Source organism: Asterias rubens, chromosome 4 (assembly GCF_902459465.1).
Source record: "Asterias rubens chromosome 4, eAstRub1.3, whole genome shotgun sequence".
NCBI lineage: Eukaryota > Metazoa > Echinodermata > Asteroidea > Forcipulatida > Asteriidae > Asterias > Asterias rubens.
This window is the reverse complement of record NC_047065.1, coordinates 11,695,634-11,719,467: the sequence shown is the minus strand read 5'-3', so window position 1 is coordinate 11,719,467 and position 23,834 is coordinate 11,695,634. Positions and strand designations below refer to the sequence as shown.

General features: G+C 40.7%; 2 protein-coding genes across 2 annotated transcripts; both read left to right on the top strand.

Moving 5' to 3' along the window:
* Positions 1-3,185: 3,185 nt before the first annotated feature.
* LOC117288792 (histamine N-methyltransferase-like) lies at positions 3,186-6,117 on the top strand. The gene is made up of 3 exons (XM_033769628.1): positions 3,186-3,612; positions 4,479-4,799; positions 5,200-6,117. The coding sequence occupies exons 1-3, from the start codon at positions 3,423-3,425 to the stop codon at positions 5,562-5,564; spliced, it is 876 nt and encodes a 291-aa protein (XP_033625519.1). The 5' UTR covers positions 3,186-3,422; the 3' UTR covers positions 5,565-6,117.
* An 8,758-nt stretch (positions 6,118-14,875) lies between these two features.
* On the top strand, positions 14,876-18,027 carry LOC117288791 (histamine N-methyltransferase-like). Its single transcript, XM_033769627.1, has 4 exons — positions 14,876-14,985; positions 15,705-15,935; positions 16,667-16,987; positions 17,388-18,027. Exons 2-4 carry the CDS (start codon positions 15,746-15,748, stop codon positions 17,750-17,752), a joined length of 876 nt encoding a protein of 291 aa, XP_033625518.1. The 5' UTR covers positions 14,876-14,985; positions 15,705-15,745; the 3' UTR covers positions 17,753-18,027.
* Positions 18,028-23,834: the final 5,807 nt, after the last annotated feature.

Sequence of the window (23,834 nt, the reverse complement as noted above, 5' to 3'; positions counted from 1 at the left end):
ATCGGTCAACTTTATGGATCGGTGGTGGCTTTTTGCAATCGGTCAACTTTTGCAACCGGTGATGGAATTTTGCAATCGGTCAACTTTAGTGATCGGTGGTGGCTTTTTGCAATCGGTCAACTTTAGGGATCGGTGATGGCTTTTTGCATGCGGTCAACTTTAGTGATCGGTGGTGGCTTTTTGCAATCGGTCAACTTCAGGGATCGGTGGTGGCTTTTTGCAATCAGTCAACTTTAGGGATCGGTGGTGGCTTTTTGCAATCAGTCAACTTAGGGATCGGTGGTGGCTTTTTGCAATCGGTCATCACCGATCCCTAAAGTTGACCAACTCGGAGTGAGATTTTTTATTGGTTCGAGCGAGCGGAGTGATTGAGCGCCGAACCCTCGTGAGGACCCAAGCTAGCCTCTGCTGATGAGCCGATTCTGGAGCCGAAGCCGCGGTTTTGAAAGGGCCTTAGGATACACTGTGATAAACGTCTACAATAAATAAAATGGTCTTCATCCTAGAATAGAGAAAATCGGTTCCTCAAAGAAAACATCATAAGTCATAACGATATTGATCATGCACACTATAAACACTATCTATAGTCCAAATAATGTGAACATGCGAAAAATTGCTAAATGCCTGCACCAAACAAAGTATTTCCCCAAATAGCAGGTTCAACTATCGGTTAGATGACCGCATATTATTCAGCAGTGTGGTCAAAAGTAGTTTTCGAGAAAGAAGTAATTTTCTACGAATTTGATTTCGAGACCTCAGATTTAGAACTTGAGGTCTCGAAATCAAGCACCAGACAGCACACAACTTCGTGTGTCAAGGGTGTTTTTCTTCCATTATTATCTCTCAACTTCGACGACCGATTGAGCTGACATTTTCACAGGTTTGTTATTTCTATGCATTATGTTGAGATACACCAAGTGAGAAGACTGGTCTTTGACAATTACCAATATTGTCCAGTGTCTTTAACCAAAAAGGTACTCATAAATACCTCAGACAGTTTCGCCATTCCTATTGGTGGAGAGCGCGTCACGTGGTGTGTATAAAAAGCTTTGTTTATGACCAGTAAAAAACTGTTTAAACATGTGAGTGACACGCGAGCTTGCACCTGTGCTTATAAGACAGTTGCTTAATTCCTATTGGTCGAGAGCAACGGCCGGTGTGGTGGTTTCAACTTTCCGCTGTGTTCAGTTTTCCGAATGACCCAATACGGTAGCATTACGTCATGCGATGCCTGCGCACAACAAGCGAAAGTAGTCCATTTTTAGTGCCGTATTGAGTCATCCGTTACCCTCGCGTGGATCGTATGAGTTGTTTTGTTATGCAAGCAGAGTGTGACCTGCCTGAAGTTGTACCCATACATGTACAGATGGGGCAAGAGTATATGTGACTACACATAAAAGAATCGTAGTAAACAATGTGGGGTCACTGCTGAGAGAACTAACAGTACTCGCCAGGGTACTCGCGCAGGTATCTGACAAGTCACCCGGAAAACTGAACACGCCGGAAAGCTAAAACCGTTCGAACAGCGTGCTGATATGACCGACAACGTCACCCGGAAAACTGAACACGGCGGAAGACTGAAACCGCCACACCGGGACAGTTGTGCCACATCACGCGATACGCGCGACGCGCACAGCATTCCCTTATAAGGAGTTGTTTACCCGAAGGAGGGCCTTACCGTTTCATAGCTGGAGGGGTGTTGTGTTGAAAGAAATCATTCAACAATTAAAATGTTTGCATTTATTTTACTTTTTGACCAAAAGTGTTGATGTTTTTTGACCGAAAAGGTATTTATGAATGGGAATCAAAGTGTGTTGAATCGGTTTTCAACTATGTGGTTTAAACCCGCCGAGGCCTGGTTCTTAATTTACCTCGACTTCGTCTCGGTAAAAGTTTATCGAGAACCAGTCTCGTTGGGATTAAACCACTAGTTGAAAACCTCTTCACCAAACATTGATTCCCTTATTTATGAATGGGAATAAAAGGGTAGTTACTAGTTCTACGGCCGTTTAAAACCTTGCAGGGTCGAATTGCCGTGTGATAAAGAACAAAGAATTGACTATAGGAAGAGTGGAATTCGCACAAACGTGCCGGCGCTCTACCAACTGAGCTATCTAGCCCTATATATTGGCGGTGTCCCTATTTTGTCAATAGTGGTCAGGGGTGCCATTCAGAAGCCATACAACCGTTAACTGCCGTGTAGGTTTTTTTTTATAAACAGTCAACAATAGAGGGCACGACCTTGCGCCGAGTTCATGGGCACTCCGCGGGAAGGACTGAATCTGAATATTTTATGCAGTTGACCTCCAGCGCGTGAGTTTTACACTATTATGCCTATGCCTAGTCTTTGAAGGTAAATACTGGTCACTGTGCAATTTGTTGGAGTGGAGTATGATATGTACATTCAAAGGTATTGCTTTGCTTCTATTGACCCTTACATGACATTCAGCAAAACACTGCAGTCGATCTATTTTGACCATATTTTTTATAATATAAGGTGAGTATGTTCATGATCTAGTTACTGTACAAAATTTGACTTCGGGGTAAAGAAGTCTCTATGTCGTTGCGGTGGCAGTGTTGTAGCGGTGTCAGTCGACTTTTGCATATGCAATCGTGTCCGGGGCTATGCAAAAACAATCCGGTGGACATTGTACATGGTATGTGCCCGCGTAAACGAGTGTGCATGCACTGGACCTATACATACATATGCAGCATGAATATTCACGTATTTATGATTGCAGCGAATACCCAACGGCCGAAAATTTCATGACCTGCATTTATAGCTTGTAAAAAAAGGAGAACGTGTTCCGTCGACCAATGGCGTTTAATTTACTGCAAGGACGGTTTTACACGGGGGCGGACACAAGTGCATATTCAAATGTGTCACCGCGGACACATTGCATTATGCAGCAGCGTCCGGGCGGACACGATTACATATGCAAAACCGTCCGGCGGACATTATTGCATATGCAATAGTGTCCTCCGGATAGTATTGCATAGAGAACATATCCGCATGCGACACCGGCGGCTGGCTGTACCTATGAATATGGAACATATTCAAGTAATGTAAAATAGTTGTGCAACCAGGATCCAAGTATAGGAGTTTCCATCCCAGGGTTTACTATTGTAAACATGGTTGAAAACAAAGTAAACCATGGGGACGAGGTTGCGGTTGGGTGTGTTTTGGTGGTCGTAAAGCACCGTTTCGGTCACGTTTCGGATACCGAACCGAAGATAGCAGTGACTAAACCACATGAAACTATAATGAGAAAACTGAAATATGAATCAATAATGAGCAATGGAGTTTGCCTGCGGACCTGCCTGTACGTTACTGTCTCGTGTGAGACTTCTTTTATTCATCGGGTGTTTTTGTGTTGGCAGGCAGTGCTTCTTCAGACGGCGAGAGAAAACGACAGATCATAATGGCTGAATCTAAGTTACATTACGAAGATCGCTATATGAAGTCGTATGAGGCTTTCATTGCATCTTCAAACAAGTATGAACGGCAGGACACTTGGACCAAGACAGTGCTACTCGACAAGATCGTCCCTCATCTCCCAAACTTGGACCAAGACAATGAGCTCCGTGTCTTAGGAGCAGGCAGTGGATCTGGTGAGGCAGTGTTTCAAATCATTCGCTACAATAACAGTCTTAATAACAAATTGAACTTATGAATATCAAAGCCTAGATAGATTAAAACTGGACAGTTTATTTTTCATTTTTAATATGATTATAGCAGTGGATCTGGTAAGGCAGTGTTTCAAATAATCATTTTGCTGGAATACAGAAATATGATTTACAATTCTGAGCATATGAATTTTCAAATCCAATAACTTAATAATAACAACAAAAAGAAGACATGTGTAAAGCGCCTAATGCAAAAAAAGCCCCCTTATGCGCACAAAGAGAACAACAAATAATAAATAATAACACAGCGGGTGAAAGATACAAAATTAAAAGCATAATTACAAAAAAAAGCAGCTTAAAAAAAGAGAGTTTTTAACAGCGACTTAAAACAGTGTAAAATACTAGTCTGGCGATTATGCACATGGAATACTGTAAAAAATTATATAGTAATGGTGGCGGCGTAAGAAAATGATCAGTGGCCACGTGAAAAAGGGAAAGAAAGCTTTTGTAGAAACAATGACTTTTGAGTTTAACGTTTTAAGTCCGAGTAGGGGAATAATGGTAAACAAGTTCAGATATAATAAGCAGGAGATTGACATGTTTGAGCTTTGAAAATGGTGAAAACTGGGCAGGGCGGGAACGAGCAAGGCAATGCTAGCAATTTATTTGTTAACAACACACCAGTAAAAAGTATATTAATCAGGAAAAAAGGCTTTAAAGTTGAGCTGTTTTAAGCTCGAACTTAATTAGAGCACACTTTTATAAACAGCCTGAAGTTACGTACCAGTATACTTATCAATCCCCTCAATAATTATTCTTAACTTCAACTAATTGAACTGTTCTCTATAAAGGGGAGATAGAGTATCCATTCCTGACCGCACTCCTGAAGAAATATCCGATCATCACGAACCGTGTAGTTGAACCTGCCGAAGATCAAATCATCAAGTACAGAGCACTGGTCCAATCCAAGGGACACGAACTACAAGGTGTAAAGTTTGACTGGCGACAGCAAACCCTTGAACAACACAGAGATACTGACGGAGTTGGAACCAAGTTTCATTTCATCAGCGCTATTCACTCCCTGTACCACGTTGGTGACGTAGAGAGCTCCTTGATGTATATGTACGACCTCCTTGAACCTGGTGGCAAATTGCTTGTCATTATCATGTCAGGTAAAATTAGACTTATGGATAAGTCGTTATGAAATAATGTCTGTCGTGGGTGATAGCGATCCGACTCAAAATCTCATTCTGAAGTCTTGAAATCAAGTTCAAAATATTTTAGTGGAAAACCACTTCTTTCCCGAAAACGACGTTACTTTGAGAGCCGTTTCTTCTACAATGTTTTATACTATCAACATCTCTCTATTGATCGCTAACAAGTAAGGTTTTATGGCAACAATTATTTAGAGCAATTTAATTTACCAATAGTATCCATAGTGCCTTTTAAACAAATTGCAGACAATGAATTGACGAAACGATCCTACACTCTAGCAATGTCTTGTATCATTGTATTGTTGTTGTACATGTTGTGATGAACTCTCTTGGTATAATGTGATATTTTCTTTTTCAGACGAGTGTGGTTGGTTCAAGCTCTGGAGAAGTGTTCCTGATTCCTTGAAAAAGGATCTGCGGTACTTTAGCCTTGCTTCATTGCAGAGCCCGTTCAACCAACGTAACATTCCATACACCCACAGTTACCAAAACTGTGAAGTGGATATCACCCAGTGCTTCGACAAGACGTCTGAAGACGGGGAACTCTTGCTTGAATTCCTCCTCCACGTGACGGAGTTTAAAAAGAAGGCAACCGCCTCACAGTATCAAGACGTGATTGAGCTTCTAGCCAGCAGTGAGTGCTCAAAGAAAGACGGGAGTAGAGTCATCATCAATGTTGAATGGGATGCAGTCATCGTTACTAAAAAGCTGTCTGATAACTGAGAGTCCAAAGCAGAATGAATGGCCCGTGACCGCACGAGGACGCTCTCACATTATTGTTATCACTTCCGGGTTAATTTGTATACACATAATTATTGACTGGCAATGAGGTAAATAGTGTACGTCTATTCCCCGAGGAACTTTGAGTGACGTGACTAGCGGAGGTCCCTCTTCTGGTCAGTCAAATGCCCGAGGGGAATAGACGAGCACTATGTACCGACTAATGCCAGTTCACCTCGGTCAATTTGAAATAAAATATAACAATTTGAAAGGAAAGGAAGTTTTGTAGAGTTGCTATATTCACGGTTCTCGTCTATAGAGGGCCCTGTAACCAGTCAAAAATTAAAAGACTAGTGCCTGATCGGACACTATCATGCGCGCGCGATCACTAGACTATAACACACCTCTTGCTTGTTCTGTATTCTGGTTGGCTAAACACGGTCACGTAGGATGAACTATAGCCTTGTGATCGCGCGTGTGTTTTTCAGGAACCAGTACCCGAGCGGGCATTAGTCTTTGAAAATAGTGCCCGGTTATATCGCCCTCTCTTTTTTTTTTTTTTTTTTTTTTTTCCCTGGAGGGGGAAATTTATTCAAGTTTCTTCAATGTACAAAGCTACACAAACTACTGGTAAAACCAACTACTTATAGAACGATACTAAGAGAGAAATGGCAAATTGCAAAAACAGGAAGTTTGATGATTATGCAAGGCATTTAGTTGGTACATAGCAATACAAAAGACTCCCATTTGGTATTGAACTTATCCAAGTTGTTATTCTTAACAAAGATCACTTTTTCCATTACAAAATAATGATTTATTTCCTTTTTGATAAGAACAAATGTGGGCTTTCTGTCGTTCATCTTCATCCGATAAATATGAAAACGGCAAAGAATGAGAATTAAATTTAGAGCAGACCATTTTCTATTAAGGACTCCAAACAGCTTGGTCGTGTTGTCAAAATTAATATCAATGTTCAGTGTATTAGTCAACCAGTGTTTTATCTGACGCCAAAAGTACAGAGACACCTTGCAATTACAAAACAAGTGGACTAGTGTCTTTTCTTCCATTTTACAAAAAGTACACAGATTAGAATTCTTCTGACCAATTTTAGAAAGAAAGGAATTTACACCCAGAATTCTATGCACCAATCTAAACTGGAACCAACGTAACTTGGTGTCACATTTACAGTTAAAGGGTAAACCACAGAAAATGTGCCATTGAGGAATCGGAAAAATCACGCCAATTTTGTCTTCCCATTTAACAATAAACTTGTGCACAACTTTTTTGCTGGAGGTGAAAACACTGTACAGACGGGTGGAGCCCTTTATATCCATCAACAAAGTCTCAAAATTAAATGGTAAAAAAGGTCGAGCAATTTCTGAGGTTTCTCCATTCAGTACATTGCGGAAGGAATGTTTGATTGCATTGACCACACCCCCGTGTTCTGACCCTGAATTTTCTTTGGAATGCCACAAGAGAAAGAGCCACACCTTGCGAGTCAAAAATGTCACACACGAAGTTCACACCCTCTTTGGCCCAGTGTTTATAGTTAATGTGTTTGTTACCGACCATAATATTCTGATTATGCCACAACACATTTTTCAAAGCGTCAATTTGACTGGCAGGTACATGACACTTAACAAAGCTGCACCAAGCATTAAGAACATCAGTCCAACAATGGTTTTGATTTGCGGCCCCTTTTAAATAGATCAGCAATGCCTGGTGGCCTCCCTCGAGTGCTAGAGGATCATAAATGTTCGAAATCTTCAAAAAAAGAGTGACCCAACCCAAGTTATTTGAATTTAGAAATCTGCGGATCCAGGTGACCTTAAGGGCTTTTATATACGAATGCATGTCAATCATTTTAACTCCTCCATGACAATAGCCTTGAATCATCTGGTTCCTGGACACACGGTCATTCCCTTTCCATATAAAGTTATAGAACATACAGTCTAATTCTTTGATAACATTGCTAGGCGGGTTGGGGAGAGTTAAAATAAGAAAAGTAAGCTTAGATAAAAGGAGCGACTTTGTTACAGTAACTCTCCCCAGCACCGTTAGGTTACGTTTAGACCACTGCTCAATTAAACTTTTAATAGCAGAAATGACCTTGGTGTAGTTCAAATTCACCATACTAGCAAGATAAGTGTTAAAGTCTATACCAAGGGCTCTGAAAGAGTTTTCAGCCAAAACCAAGTTAACTTTGATGTGCTCACAAATCCCTTTCTTACGCCCTTTGTTGCTACCAATCCAAACCGCATTAGTTTTGTCAATGTTGACTTTTAAGCCAGACATACTAGAACAGGCCGCAAGTATTTCAAAGGACTTTTCAAAGGAGCCTTCTGAGCCGTCTAAAAAAAGAACTGTATCATCAGCATACTGGGAAAGTCTGAATTCACAATCGCTAGCCATTATGCCTTTAAGCACTTTGTCTTTTCGGATCAACATTCCAAACACTTCTGCACATAAAAGGAATAGGTAGGGGCTCAAACCATCACCCTGTCTACAACCTCTTTCAATCTTAAAAGATTCGGAAAGAAAACCATTCACAAGAACAGAAGCTTTCGCCCCGCTATAAAAAACACTGAACCATTTCTGAATGGAAGGGCTTAAATTAAATTGTTCAAGAACCTTCAAAATAAAACTGTGTGAAACTGAATCAAAGGCTTTTTCAAAATCAAGTAACAAAAACATTCCGGGAATATTATTGTTATCTGTAAAATTTAGCAAGTCGTACATCAGCCTAATATTTTCTCCAATATACCGGCCACTAAGAAAACCCTTTTGTTCTTCATGAATAATGAAAGGAAGAGCTTTTTTAAGTCTATCAGAAATGCAAGAAGAGGCTAGTTTATATGAGGTATTCAAAAGTGAAATAGGTCTCCAATTTTTAAGAAATTGGCGTGGCTTGTCCCCCTTAGGCAACATCGTAACAATACCATACTATTGCGTAACTGAAAGACTCCCTGAGGAGTATGCATAATTTAAAGAACGCAACAGGTACCATGCAATATCAGAAAAGAAAAACTTATAAATTCGAAGCTGAAACCATCCGAACCTGGAGATTTGTCATTTTTGCTACCTTTAGGGCATTTAGGAGTTCATGGTATGACAAAGGACCTTCCAGACTCTCCCGCAGTTTATCCGAGAGAACTGGAACTCCATTAAAAACACAGCTCAAATTGCTGTCGTTCAAGTTTTCAGCCCCGGAAAGTTTTTTATAGAAAAGCCTAGACTCATTTAGGATTTCACAGGAGGACCTAGCATAAGTGTTGTCATCTCTGACAACAGAACTGATAGTTTTTTATTAATCATCTTGCGTTTTTCCATGTTCAAAAAATACCGTGATGGTTTTTCACCCTCTTCTATCCAGCGGGTCTTAGATTGAATAAGAACACCCTCCATTTTTACGCAGATCAATATGCTCAGTTTGTTTTGACTTAAGCTCTTCGGTGACTTTATATAAGTATTTTGACCGTTAATCATCTACAATCCTTTAAGAAATAGTAAAGGCAACACAGTAATTTAGAAAGTAAACTGACATTCCATGTAACCAACACAATAGCCTTAACATTCTCTACATATCGTATACACGAAAGCTTTGATTGTACAGAAAAAAAGGTTTTACTAGTACTGAATATTTCCTCCTCCAGGGTTTTTACATTACCAAAACCCCCCCCCCCCCAAAAAAAAAAACAGCAAAAAAAGGGCCACTGGCAGAAAAAAACAAAAACAAGGTTGGACAAAAAACCCTCCCCCAAACCACTAACCCAAACCCAACCCCACCCCCATGGACCAAAAAGGACCCGTGACGTATCTGATGAACCCGTCCAAAAACCAAAGCTAAATGGAATTTAGCCATTGAAAAGACCCCTGGGAACTCCGCAAAAAAAAAAAAAAAAAAAAAAAAAAGAAGAAGAAGAAGAACAAAGGGTAGCAATACGGACTGAAACCCACGTTTAACGCAAACCAGGCAGATAGGTAGAAAAACGAGGGAAAACTACCCTAACCAGATTATGAGAAATACCACAGCAAAAAGAAATTATATAATTAACCAAACGTGAACAGCAAATGAATATATGACTTATAACTTATTAAAGGACCAACTACACCTCTGAAAAAGGTCAACACACCAAAATACCTTATTACTGGGAAAAGTAGGTCTGGATATGGCTCCACAATTGAATTATTGTTCATGAATAAACGATGTTTTTTTAGTCAAAATTGTGTTGAGCTCCCGTAGAGTTACGCCAAAAACCCGCAAAAAAACGCAACTTTGTTCCGCGGTCGTACAGTTTCTTCACCTCCGTTTTCCATTTGTATCTCTCTGCTCTATCTTTCGCCGTGAGGTCGTCAACTACGAACAGGGGTAGGCCCTCCAATGCAGAACGATGGGATTTTGGTACCGTAATTTTGTCCCTGTATGACAGCATTTTAACCAGAATATGGGCTGGCTTACCGGTTCTGTCTTGACCGTTCCGATGAGCTCGCTCTATTCTTGGTGCGTCGATCCAGTGGAACTTGTCGATTAGCAGGTCTTCGATTCTTTCAAGACAGTTTTCCCCTTCGACTCTCTCCATTCCGACAACACGAAAGTTATTGCGTCTCGAAAAACGTTCTTGTTTATTAATTTCGGACTGTTGGCGGTCGAGTTGGTCTCTTAAGGTGCCGACTTCTCGTTTCAAATCGCTGATGTTGCCCTCCACTTCCGTTTTGGTTTTTTCGAGTGTGGTGATCCTTTCGCTGTTGAACTCGATGGAGGCCCCAAGTTGAGCCTCTAAAAGGCGTTGCCCCTCCACCAATTTGTTAAAAGTAGCCTGGACGAAAATTTGGTAGTCCGATGAATCCGCTCCAGATTGTTTTCTGCTGTCGTCGATGTCCGGACTGTCCTCACCCGATGTAGCTGGGTTTGGCTCCACGTTGGCCGGGGCCCTCGGCCCTTTCCTCTTCGGTCCCATAGTCAAGCTGTAGTATGGATGTGTGTAAATGCGGAGCTCCGTTGGTGCACGTCTTATCTGAACGGTGCCATCAGTAAAAGTGAACAGCGCCCTCTCTTGACTTGAACCGTGAATTACAACTACAAAACTTCCTTTCTTTTCCAGATTTCTGTTCTTAATTGATATTTAAGACCGAGCTGTGTTATAAATCACATATTGACTGGCATATTTCTGTAAGACGTACACTATAGTGCACGTCTTTCCCCCTCGGGCCTGAGTGACCAGACGAGGGGCCTATTTAGGTCCCTCTTCTGGTCACTCAAAGTCCCTTGGGGGAATAGACGTACACTATACCTCATTGCCAGTCAATGTGTATAATAGTTCACGACCGTGTTTCAGCCAATCAAAATAAAAAACAAACATAGGTGTGTTATAATCATTCATAGTTTAGTATCAAGAATAACATGTATAATTTTCACCAAAAAGGTAAATTAAATATTATTTGGGGGTGTAAAGTAAAAGTACGGTGTTAATAATTGTTATTACCGCCCATGATACCAAACGTCGACTGTTATTTGTTGGTGTGTTACTTATCTCCAACAAGAGCAGCGCGGGTTGAGTTTACGATTGCACTTTGTTCAGTTCTGGATTAAAGTACAACGGCCGATGCAAGTAGTTTTCAGTCGATTAACGAATACTGCCTACCTTGGCTAGCTGAGTTTCAGTCAAGTAACAGTGACTTGGCCACTGAGTACAATTGGCGACCTTGGATCGCTAGGTGGCAGCAGACTTACCGGGTAAATTTCCAAAATTACGTAGTTCTGAGCCTGCCTTCATTACCGAGAACAATGGATTTTACCTGGTAAGTCTGCTGCCACCAAGCGTCCCAAGAGTCGCCTATTACAAATGCTCGAATACAGTATCCCAATGTCCCAAAAGGCCTGCAAGTGTGAGTAGGTTACAAGGTAAAAACAGTGTTTAGATAATCATAGAGCTAGGGATAATCAACACAATGTCTGTTTAGGCATAAGTTGTTTCGTACCCACATTTTCACATGTTGACCAAAAACATGTTTATATTTTTAAGTGTATTTGAATGATGAGCAGGTGCCAATATGATGCCAATGTTTTATCCTTATGTTTGAAAAAGTGTACTCAACATTTGCGTTTAATCTATAAAAATAATCGTAGCCTTGTCCACCAAGGCTCTGTACGCAAGCACCGGCCCGCGCTGAATTTACCACGTAGCGTTGGACGACGAACTGCGTAGTAGATAACAGTACTTGATACTGTGGTCGCAGCATGGTTTTTCGAGGTTTTCTCAACCTCGTACAAACAAATCGTTTCGTTGTACGAGGTAGAAAAACCTCGATTTTCGACCCCACCGTATCAAGTACTGTGCTACTACCCAGTACTGTGCCAGTACCGTGTATCTATGCAGTTGTCTGGTCGTCCAAACAGCAGAGCGGGCCCGCGAGCGGGCCGGTGCTTGCGTAAAGAGCCTAGTACATGGCTATTACATATTGGGCAGACTATTGTGATACCAAGTGCGCCCTCAATGTTCTTGCACCCGATAGAACTTTCTTGTTTGCTATGACTCAAGAGCACAGACATTTAGTTTCCTCTATACATTATCTGTAATGTGCAGATAGCATGGCTCTTACCGCCATTTAAAAGCCATGCTCCCAAAGTTTGCCATCTGGGAGGATGATAACTGTAATGCGCCCCAAAATGAGGATCACTTGTGTTTGTATCAAATCATTTTTGTTTGAAAGGTTTTAGTTTTCAAAGTTGTTTATGGTAATAGAGTCATCGTATGTGTTGACCTGTGATGCTCACGTTGGATTTATGTGTGTCTGCAACTGCACTCTGTGATGAGGAACACATCATTGCAGCGAAATATTTTAACTTGAAACGTCATCATGTGTATTTTTTTTCTTTCTGTATTTTTATTTTATTTTAAAGTTTGTCCTCTTTCATTAAAAGTTGGCCTTAATTCCTCCCACCCCTGCAGAAGTATCAACACATCTGTTGTTGTTTATGGTGTATATCGCCTGTTATGATCCCTAAATGAATACAAAGTACAACTTCAGTTTGACTCCTGTGCCATTTTGAATAGCTGTGGCACACTGAAGACTTAGAATCGAGACTAAGGCATATGACTTCGTTGGCCTATGGGTTATTTGTTTGCTGATAGCATAATGGTCTAAGCATGTGCACAATGTTTTGCACTATCATCATCTCTTCATTGCTCTCTACCAGCTTTTTATGCTAACGATTATTTTAAGCGATCACCAATAGTTTCCAAACCAACGGTTCATCCAACTACAGGATACTTATAGCTACAAAAAACTCATCTGAAACTTTCGCAGCACACACAGATATGTATTGGTTAGAAGATCTTAGTTTTTATTAAGTACACACGTTTTCCCCGCGAGAGGGCGCTATAGCATGAACCACTTTTAAAACACAATAAGCCAAGCCCCCCGATCCACTTTGACGTCCAAAAAATAATATGTCAGACTCGTAGGGCATCACAATAAGTACAACAAATAACAGTTTCATTTTTGACATCAAGGTGAGACGCCAGTATTTTGTATGTTCATAGAACAAAATGTCGAGTGCCAATAGTGAATATTATGTGACAACCTACCAGTACGCATCAGAAATTATAACTCTTTGCCTTTGTTAAAAAAATATCACAAAACTCACTTGTATCAGATGTAATTTGTTGTATTTATAGTTTCATTGGTTCTGCTCTTTTCAGCGCTTTGGTCTTAATGTAAAGGCGCTTTATAAATATTTAGTTGTATAGTGCCAACACTCTGGAATCCATCAGCATTTTACCCTCTGCCTGTTGTGTGTGTGTGACCTATGCGTACTCCTTGACATTTCACGTCCAAGGTTACGGCTCACTGGGTTAGTGTTACAGAGCACAGTGTAGGTAGTTCTGCTCTTCCAGCCAGGCTTCTGATTGCGATTAGAGATACCCAAAGCCTACGGCCGTACGACTACCAATAGGTAGCAAAGGCCGTGGACCTTGGATAAATAGTTGATATGAAGCAAAGGCCTTGTCTGGCAACTTGCATAAAAAACCAGTACTTTGGTTGAAGAGCGAATGGACTGACGACTTGTGTATTTGGATTTTAAAAAGTCACTGAACACGTTTGGTGTATCCTAATTCGTTTTGGTGCCACTCTCAACTATAGGGTCTGGTGATGGGGGTCCCAAAACGTCACTGCGCACGCGCACACTGCCAGGTGAACGGTTGTGTCAACCTCGCCACAGGGTGTGTCGAGCGGTTACAAGGTTGATCGCTCTCTCACCATGGTATTGGATCATTTGCATATCCACAAATTGTGGATACGTTTGCAAATAAAATAGTCTGGTTACTTTTCGAAATTCACATCTTCGTCATAATCTCGTAGTACGTTACCAGATTTAATCGCTTGTTTGTACATTGTTGATCGCCGGTGTCAGATGCAACTGTGTCCGCCCTGCAAGGTCCGCTCCGGACACTTTTGCATATGCAATCGTGTCCTGGGCTATACAAAAGCAATCCGGTGGACATGTACATGTATGTGCGCGCGTAAGCGAGTGTGCATGCACTGGACTTACTCTTATAAGGAGTTGTTTACCCGAAGGAGGGCCTTACCGTTTCATAGCTGGAGGGGTGTTGTGTTGAAAGAAATCATTGAACAGTTAACATGTTTGCAATTATTTTACTTTTTGACCAAAAGTGTTGATGTTTTTTGAACAGAACAGGTATTTATAAATGGGAATCATCGTGTGTTGAATCGGTTTTCAACTATGTGGTTTAAACCCGCCGAGGCCTTGTTCTTAATTTACCTCGACTTCGTCTCGGTAAAAGTTTATCAAGAACCAGTCTCGTTGGGATTAAACCAGTAGTTGAAAACCTCTTCACCAAACACTGATTCCCTTATTTATGAATGGAAATAAAAGGGTAGTTACTAGTTCTACGGCCGTTTAAAACCTTGCAGGGTCGAATTGCCGGGTGATAAAGAACAAAGAATTGACTATAGGAAGAGTGGAATTCGAACAAACGTGCCGGCGCTCTACCAACTGAGCTATCTAGTCCTATATATTGGCGGTGTCCCTATTTTGTAAATAGTGTTCAGGGGTGCCATTCAGAAGCCATACAACCTTTAGCTGCCGTGTAGGTTTTTATTAACAGTCGACAATAGAGGGCACGACCTTGCTCCGAGTTCATGGGCACTGCGCGGGAAGGACTGAATCTGAATATTTTATGCAGTTGACTTCCAGCGCGTGAGTTTTACACTATTATGCCTATGCCTAATCTTTGAAGGTAAATATTGGTCACTGTGCAATTTGTTGGAGTGGAGTATAATATGTACATTCAAAGGTATTGCTTTGTCTATTGTTGTCGTCAGGATGTTTCAGCCAACCCTTACATGAAATTTAGCAAAACACTGCAGTCGATCTATTTTGACCATATTTTAATATAAGGTGAGTATGTTCATGATCTAGTTACTGTACAAAATTTGACTTCGGGGTGAAGAAGTCTATATGTCGTTGCGGTGGCAGTGTTGTAGCGGTGTCAGTCGACTTTTGCATATGCAATCGTGTCCGGGGCTATGCAAAAACAATCCGGTGGACATTGTACATGGTATGTGCCCGCTTAAATGAGTGTGCATGCACTGGACCTACGTACATATGCAGTATATGCAGCCGAAAATTTCATGACCTGCATTTAGCTTGTAAAAAAAGGAGAACGTGTTCCGTCGACCAATGGCGTTTAATTTACTGCAAGGACGGTTTTACACGGGGGCGGACACAAGTGCATATGAAAATGTGTCACCGCGGACACATTGCATTATGCAGCAGCGTCCGGGCGGACACGATCAAGTAATGTAAAATAGTTGTCCAATCAGGATCCAAGTATAGGAGTTTCCATCCCAGGGTTTACTATTGTAAACATGGTTGAAAACAAAGTAAACCATGGGGACGAGGTTGCGGTTGGGTGTGTTTTGGTGGTCGTAAAGCACCGTTTCGGTCACGTTTCGGATACCGAACCGAAGGTAGCAGTAACTAAGTCACATGAAACTATAATGAGAAAACTGAAATATGAATCAATAATGAGCAATGGAGTTTGCCTGCGGACCTGCCTGTACGTTACTGTCTCGTGTGAGACTACTTTTATTCATCGGGTGTTTTTGTGTTGGCAGGCAGTGCTTCTTCAGACGGCGAGAGAAAACGACAGATCAAAATGGCTGAATCTAAGTTACATTACGAAGATCGCTATATGAAGTCGTATGAGGCTTTCATTGCATCTTCAAACAAGTATGAACGGCAGGACACTTGGAGCAAGACAGTGCTACTCGACAAGATCGTCCCTCATCTCCCAAACTTGGACCAAGACAATGAGCTCCGTGTCTTAGGAGTAGGCAGTGGATCTGGTAAGGCAGTGTTTCAAATAATCATTTTGCTGCAATACAGAAATATGATTTACAATTCTGAGCATATGAATTTTCAAATCCAATAACTTAATAATAACAACAAAATGAAGACATGTGTAAAGCTCCTAATGCAAAAAAAGCCCCCTTGTGCGCACAAAGAGAACAACAAATAATAAATAATAACACAGCGAGTGAAAGATACAAAATTAAAAGCATAATTACAAAAATAAGCAGCTTAAAAAAAGAGAGTTTTTAACAGCGACTTAAAACAGTGTAAAATACTAGTCTGGCGATTATGCACATGGAATACTGTAAAAAATTATATAGTAATGGTGGCGGCGTAAGAAAATGATCAGTGGCCATGTGAAAAAGGGAAAGAAAGCTTTTGTAGAAACAATGACTTTTGAGTTTAACGTATTAAGTCCGAGTAGGGGAATAATGGTAAACAAGTTCAGATATAATAAGCAGGAGATTGACATGTTTGAGCTTTGAAAATGGTGAAAACTGGGCAGGGCGGGAACGAGCAAGGCAATGCTAGCAATTTATTTGTTAACAACACACCAGTAAAAAGTATATTAATCAGGAAAAAAGGCTTTAAAGTTGAGCTGTTTTAAGCTCGAACTTAATTAGAGCACACTTTTATTAACAGCCTGAAGTTACGAACCTGTATATTTATCAATCCCCTCAATAATTATTCTTAACTTCAACTAATTGAACTGTTCTCTATAAAGGGGAGATAGAGTATCCATTCCTGACCGCACTCCTGAAGAAATTTCCGATCATCACGAACCGTGTAGTTGAACCTGCCGAAGATCAAATCAACAAGTACAAAGCACTGGTCCAATCCAAGGGACACGAACTACAAGGTGTAAAGTTTGACTGGCGACAGCAAACCCTTGAACAGTACAGAGATACTGACGGAATTGGAACCAAGTTTCATTTCATCAGCGCTATTCACTCCCTGTACCACGTTGGTGACGTAGAGAGCTCCTTGATGTATATGTACGACCTCCTTGAACCTGGTGGCAAATTGCTTGTCATTATCATGTCAGGTAAAATTAGACTTATGGACAAGTCGTTACAAAATAATGTCTGTCGTGGGTGATAGCGATCCGACTCAAAATCTCATTCTGAAGTTTTGAAATCAAGTTCAAAATATTTTAGTGGAAAACCACTTCTTTCCCGAAAACGACGTTACTTTGGGAGCCGTTTCTTCTACAATGTTTTATGCTATCAACATCTCTCTATTGATCGCTAACAAGTAAGGTTTTATGGCAACAATTATTTAGAGCAAATTAATTTACCAATAGTATCCATAGTGCCTTTTAAACAAATTACAGACAATGAATTGACGAAACGATCCTACACTCTAGCAATGTCTTGTATTATTATATTGTTGTTGTACATGTTGTGATGAACTCTCCTGGTATAATTTGATATTTTCTTTTGCAGACGAGAGTAGTTGGTTCAAGCTCTGGAGAAGTGTTCCTGATTCCTTGAAACAGGATGTGCGGTACTTTGGCCTTGCTTCATTGCAGAGCCCGTTCAACCAACGTAACATTCCATACACCCACAGTCACCAAAACTGTGAAGTGGATATCACCCAGTGCTTCGACAAGACGTCTGAAGACGGGGAACTCTTGCTTGAATTCATCCTCGCAGTGACGCAGTTTAAAAAGAAGGCAACCGCCTCACAGTATCAAGACGTGATTGAGCTTCTAGCCAGCAGTGAGTGCTCAAAGAAAGACGGGAGTAGAGTCATCATCAATGTTGAATGGGATGCAGTCATCGTTACTAAAAAGCTGTCTGATAACTGAGAGTCCAAAGCAGAATGAATGGCCCGTGACCGCACGACGACGCTCTCACATTATTGTTATCACTTCCGGGTTAATTTGTATACACATAATTATTGACTGGCAATGAGGTAAAATAGTGTACGTCTATTCCCCGAGGCACTTTGAGTGACGTGACTAGCGGAGGTCCCTCTTCTGGTCAGTCAAATGCCCGAGGGGGAATAGACGTGCACTATGTACCGACTAATGCCAGTTCACCTCGGTCAATTTGACATAAAATATAACAATTTGAAAGGAAAGGAAGTTTTGCAGAGTTGCTATATCCACGGTTCTCGTCTATAGAGGGCCCTGTTACCAGTCAAAAATTAAAAGACTTATGCCCGGTCGGACACTATCATGCGCGCGCGATCACTAGACTATAACACACCTCTTGCTTGTTCTGTATTCTGGTTGGCTAAACCATAGAGTAAGGACAGAGATAAACACGGTCACGTAGGATGAACTATAGTCTTGTGATCGCGCGCGTGTGTTTTTCAGGAACCAGTACCCGAGCGGGCATTAGTCTTTGAAAATAGTGCCCGGTTACAGCGCCCTCTCTCTCAAAACTTCCTTTCTTTTCCAGATTTCTGTTTTTAATTGATATTTAAGACCGAGCTGTGTTATAAAACACATATTGACTGGTATATTTCGGTAACTAAAAGTGTACGTCTTTCCCCCTCGGGCCTGATCGACCAGACGAGGGGCCTATTTAGGTCCCTCTTCTGGTCACTCAAAGTCCCTTGGGGGAATAGACGTACACTATACCTCATTGCCAGTCAATGTGTATAATAGTTCACCCACGTGACCGTGTTTCAGCCAATCAGAATAAAAAAAAACAAACAGAGGTGTGTTATAATCATTTATTTTGAGTAATCACCAACAGTGTCCAAACCAACGGTTTATCCGACTACAGACTACTTATAGCTACAAAAAAAAACACATCTGACAATCTCGCAGCACAGATAGATATGTGTTGCTAAGAAGACCTTAGTACACACGGTTTTCCCCGCGAGAGGGCGCTATAGCATGAACCACTCTTAAAACACAATAAGCCGAAGCCAAGCCCCCCCCCAATCCATTTTGACGTCCAAAAAATAATATGTCAGACTCATAGGGCAGCACAATAATAATACACCATCAGATACAAATAAGACGTAGGCCCAATAAAGACAACCAGATCTTAAAGGAACATGTTGCCTTGGATCGGTCGAGTTGGTCTTTGAAAAGCGTTTTGTGACCATTTGTTATAAATGCAATGGTTAGAAATTAAGTGGTTTTCTTTTTACCACCTCGTCCAATAACACGGTCGGCCATTTATGGGAGTCAAAATTTTGACTCCCATAAAAGGCCGACCGTGATAGTTCGCGGCGTAAAAAGAAAACCGTGCAGTTTTGAGTGATACTTGTGTGGATCATTACATTCTACTTTTAAAACATCTTTCTAACCATGTACATTTCATAACAAACGGTTTCAATCGCTTTTTGTAGACCAACTCGTCCGATCCAAGGCAACGTGTTCCTTTAATGTAAATTAAAATACACGTCACTACGGCTCATGGACATCTGATGAAGGTCACCACGTAGTGTTAGAAGAGTCGGTGGTCTATTTTGTCAAGACGATCCTCCAATCAGTTTAATCCAAGACCTGTATTTTGCTTTAAAGCAACGTTTGGACTTGGACCGTCCACCCTGCTGGCCGTTATAAGATTAAGTACAGCAAACAACTGTTTCATTTTTGACATCAAGGTGAGACGCAAGTATTTTGTATGTTCACATGAACAAAATGTCGAGTGCCAATAGTGAATATTATGGGACAACATACCTGTACGCATCAGAAATTATAACTCTTTGCCTTTGTTCAAAAAATATCACAAAACTCACTTGTATCAGATGTAATTTGTTGTATTTATAGTTCCATTGGTTTTGCTCTTTACATCGTTTGATCTTGATGTAAAGGCGCTTTATAAATATTTAGTTGTATAGTGCCAACACTCTGGAATCCATCAGCCTTTTACCCCCTGCCTGTTGTGTGTGTGCCCTATGCGTACGCCTTGACATTTCACGTCCAAGGTTACGGCTCACTGGGTTAGTGTTACAGCACAGGGTAGGTAGTTCTGCTCTTCCAGCCAGGCTTCTGATTGATGTAGTCTAGACCAGATTTCATTTATGAGTAAAAGTTGGTAACATACCTGATTTAACTAATGTGGGGTGCTGAATTCGAAAATGGTGGATACCAAGGCTAATTTTTAGTCCTTCACCCTGAAAAAAATCAAATTTAAAACAATACAGAAAACCTAGCAGACGACGGACTTCTCACGTGAAAAATAGTCAGGTTCTGCTGTGGTTCCATATTGATGTTGTCAGGATACCATACAGGGTAGGTACCCGTATGGGTCAGGTATCCGTAACAAGCTTTTGGGTGTACTGGATAGATCTGCAATCAAATTGCACTTTCAGAGGGACCAACAGGCGCTTTCAATGTCATTTTGAAAGTATTTGAGTTGGTGTTTTTTCTAATAAAGAGTTATTTATTATTTGAACATAATTTCTCTGTTGTTAAAAGCACAAACCGTTGATTATTTTTCTCTTATAATGTAGACATATATACTATACTTAAATAGGTAGGCCTACCAGGTGTAGTCTAGACTCAACAATGATACTTCATGGCTTGAAATTATCTTACCAGTCAAAAAAAAAGAAATTATTTTACAGGATTTTAAAGTAACTAAATTTTGATTACAGTTCTCCCTCGTTTTAAAAAGTGTTCTCCACATTTTACGAACCAATCTAACTGTTGTGGGCTAACAATTGAAAAAAATCCAGTTTGTTGGCAGTTTAACGCATTGTTAGATTAGATTAGATTAGGTTAGATTAGAATGATTTAAAGCTAAAAGCTAAAAACCTAAAACATCGGAAATTGTAGTGTACCTCGAGTTCTCTAGATTAACAATCACAAAATACATTTAAAAACATTGCGAAGAAAATACTAGTCGTGTTTGTACACATGGAAAAATTTCACAGCCAGTGGACACTATTGGTAATTGTCAAAGACCAGTCTTCTCACTTGGTGTATCTCAACATATGCATAAAATAACAAACCTGTGAAAATTTGAGCTCAATCGGTCATCGAAGTTGCGAGATAATAATGAAAGAAAAAACATCCTTGTCACACGGAGTTGTGTGCTTTTAGATGCTTGATTTCGAGACCTCAAGTCCTAAATCTGAGGTCTCGAAATCAAATTCGTGGAAAATTACTTCTTTCTCGAAAACTACGTCACTTTAGAGTGAGCCGTTTCTAAAAATGTTTGTTACCATCAATCTCTCCCCATTACTCGTCACCAAGAAAGGTTTTATGCTAATAATTATTTTGAGTAATTACCAATAGTGTCCACTGCCTTTAATTAATTAACGTATTAATTACACACTGAACCATCTGGCCAGTAACGGGCCAATTATGGGCCAATAGTGGCAAACTGTGTTGGCCCAATACAGAAGTGCCCGCATGAACTCATCATGAACGTTATTGGGCCTGTAGGCCTACTGGGTGAGTTATGGCAACTGTTACTGTGCAAAAAGTATTTTGGCCAACCTTCTGCCAGCTGTGGCATTATCTGGCCAGTAGCTGGCCAATTCTGGGCCAAATAGTGCCATGCTATAATGGCCCAAAAACAGAGGTGCCAGCATCGGCGCGAGCGTTATTGGGCCTATGCAAAGAGTACTGGGCCAGCCTTCTGCCAGCAGTGGGCCACATCTGGCCAGATAACGGGCTGATTCTGGGTCAATAGTGACATGACTGTAATGGTCCAATAAAGAATTGTGCCAGCAGTTATGGCAACTGTACTGGGCCGATTAATTGCCAATGTTTCAAACAAAATGCCAGTATCGAGCCAATACAGATGTTTGCTGGGAGACTCCTTTGGCATTGGAGATTAGCCTTGGGTAGTCTAGGTTCCTAGACCATTGGTGTTGCGTGGTCACACACAACCAGCGTTCCGATTATGCACGGCAAAAACTGTACACGCTTGTAATGAACGAACGCTAGCGGGCGCTCTGTTTCTCTGATTTCCGGATCTCCCCATTGACCTTTTCGCAAATACCGGGGCGCGCGCGTAAAGCTTGGAATTAGGTGCATTGTGGTCTTGCTGGTATCCAAATTTGATCCATATCTATCCCACAATGCACCTCATTCAACAGTCTGCGCTTGCGCATTGGTATTTGCGATAAGGTCTATGTCCTGGTGAGCACAGGAAATAAGAGAAACAGAGCGCCCGCTAGCGTTCGTTCATTACAAGCGTGTACAGTTTTTGCCGTGCATAATCGGAACGTTGGTTGTGTGTGACCACGCAACACCAATGGTCTAGGAACCTAGACTATCTATCAACAGACGAAAGTGCTTATGAGAATGAAGAGGAAGAGAGCGGGAGACGTGCAATGAAAATACTGAATTTTTCGATAAAGAATGCTAAACTTATGTTTAAATGATGAAAGGTTTTTCAATCCTACACACCAAGATTGTATTGTTTGATTTGGTAATAATACAGAACAGTATTATCAACGGAGATTTGTTAAAGCATTTTTCTTGTTTTTCCGTGTATACTCGTTTTCTCTGCAGCCCCTTGCAAAGGTAAACACAAACATAATACCGTGTCCGAGTGATTGTGGTACATGATGTGGTCCTGGAGTTGTAGAAAACAAAGATAGCTCCACTGTATGGGGAACAAGAACTGGCACGTTTGGCTGGTAGACCATTTCAGTTGTGACGTCATCTATTAACTACCAGATAAGCCTCAGTGATCAAGGGTCATTGAGGTTTTCACGTTAACCATGCACCGGTCTTTTTGTTTTTGTACACGAAGTGAAGGCCACTGGGCAATTACAGATTAGGATAGTAATTATTAGATTCTATTATGACACCATAACTCTATTTAACGTTTCATCTTTGTAGAGAACGATGGAAATATGATCGTTTGCAGAGACCTATATCCTGGATATGCGCCGTAAGTTTATTAGTCCGTACAGAAACATATACGCATAGAAAATTATCTGTTGTATTGCAAACTGCTTAGGCCTACCCCCCAAAAAAACAGGAGGGGGGGGGGGGGTGTCAATTCAAAACAAACTAAGCATTTAATCCTTTTTCTCCATGGCTAACTCGGTTGTACCCACACTTTGGGGCTCTTATTTATGAAAAGTAGTGTAGATCACCGGTGTTGTCGTCAAAAGTTTAAATCATTCTATGTGTAATATATATAAAATAAAATAAAACACGACCTTGTTTATATAATCGTCGGTCTTTGGTTGCAACGCTAAATTGCTTCTGTAAAATCGGAACCCTCTCTTCGTATTTTCCAATAAAGCATTTAATTATATTTAATTATGATACTATTACTATAATGTACACAATATTTAAACCTAAAAATAAATCGAAAAAAAAAAAAAAAAAAAGGGTGTATTATTATTATTATTGTTGGTTTATTAAAAATGCAAACATGGTTGTCAAAAAGCCGATTTGGGGATGCATATTATACAAAGAGTAAACATAAATAACAATTATTAGACTCAAATAATGGTTTGTGGCGGCATTCCAAAAGAACTGTTTTATTTTTGAGGAAAAAAAAAGGAAACAATTAATCCACCGCAATACAGAAACGTAGGCCACGTCCATATAATTGGGCATTCCGTTCGGTTGTCGGTCCGGCAACTGAGAGCAAGTTCAAACACGTTCAAAACAACTGGCGGACACGCCACTCTTGACCGAGGGGTGATTCTTAAACGAGTTATCTGCATCGAGAAAGACCCATGTACTTCTTTTAACCATTGTTAGCTTATTAACGATAAGTACACCCTTTACACAGCAATCGAGAAACCCAGTCCAAAGTCTTCTAGAGTGGCTCGAAGACCCTCATGAGTGAGGGTCATGACCCTCATAAAACGGAGGTCATATACGCCTCTCATACTACTAATAACATACCAAAACGGGAACCATTGTGGATTTGACTTGCACTACTAAAGTCATGAACTATAGTTATAACGAACTATTGAGGCGTATTTTCTTTTGACAGCAAGTT

What these genes read in the sequence shown, in the direction of transcription:
- LOC117288792 (XM_033769628.1), top strand. Translation starts at nt 3,423, where the DNA reads ATGGCTGAATCTAAGTTACATTACGAAGATCGCTATATGAAGTCGTAT. An exon ending in AGGAGCAGGCAGTGGATCTG is followed by an intron (nt 3,613 to 4,478) that starts GTGAGGCAGTGT and finishes TTCTCTATAAAG; the next exon opens with GGGAGATAGAGTATCCATTC. An exon ending in GCTTGTCATTATCATGTCAG is followed by an intron (nt 4,800 to 5,199) that starts GTAAAATTAGAC and finishes TTTCTTTTTCAG; the next exon opens with ACGAGTGTGGTTGGTTCAAG.
- LOC117288791 (XM_033769627.1), top strand. Translation starts at nt 15,746, where the DNA reads ATGGCTGAATCTAAGTTACATTACGAAGATCGCTATATGAAGTCGTAT. An exon ending in AGGAGTAGGCAGTGGATCTG is followed by an intron (nt 15,936 to 16,666) that starts GTAAGGCAGTGT and finishes TTCTCTATAAAG; the next exon opens with GGGAGATAGAGTATCCATTC. An exon ending in GCTTGTCATTATCATGTCAG is followed by an intron (nt 16,988 to 17,387) that starts GTAAAATTAGAC and finishes TTTCTTTTGCAG; the next exon opens with ACGAGAGTAGTTGGTTCAAG.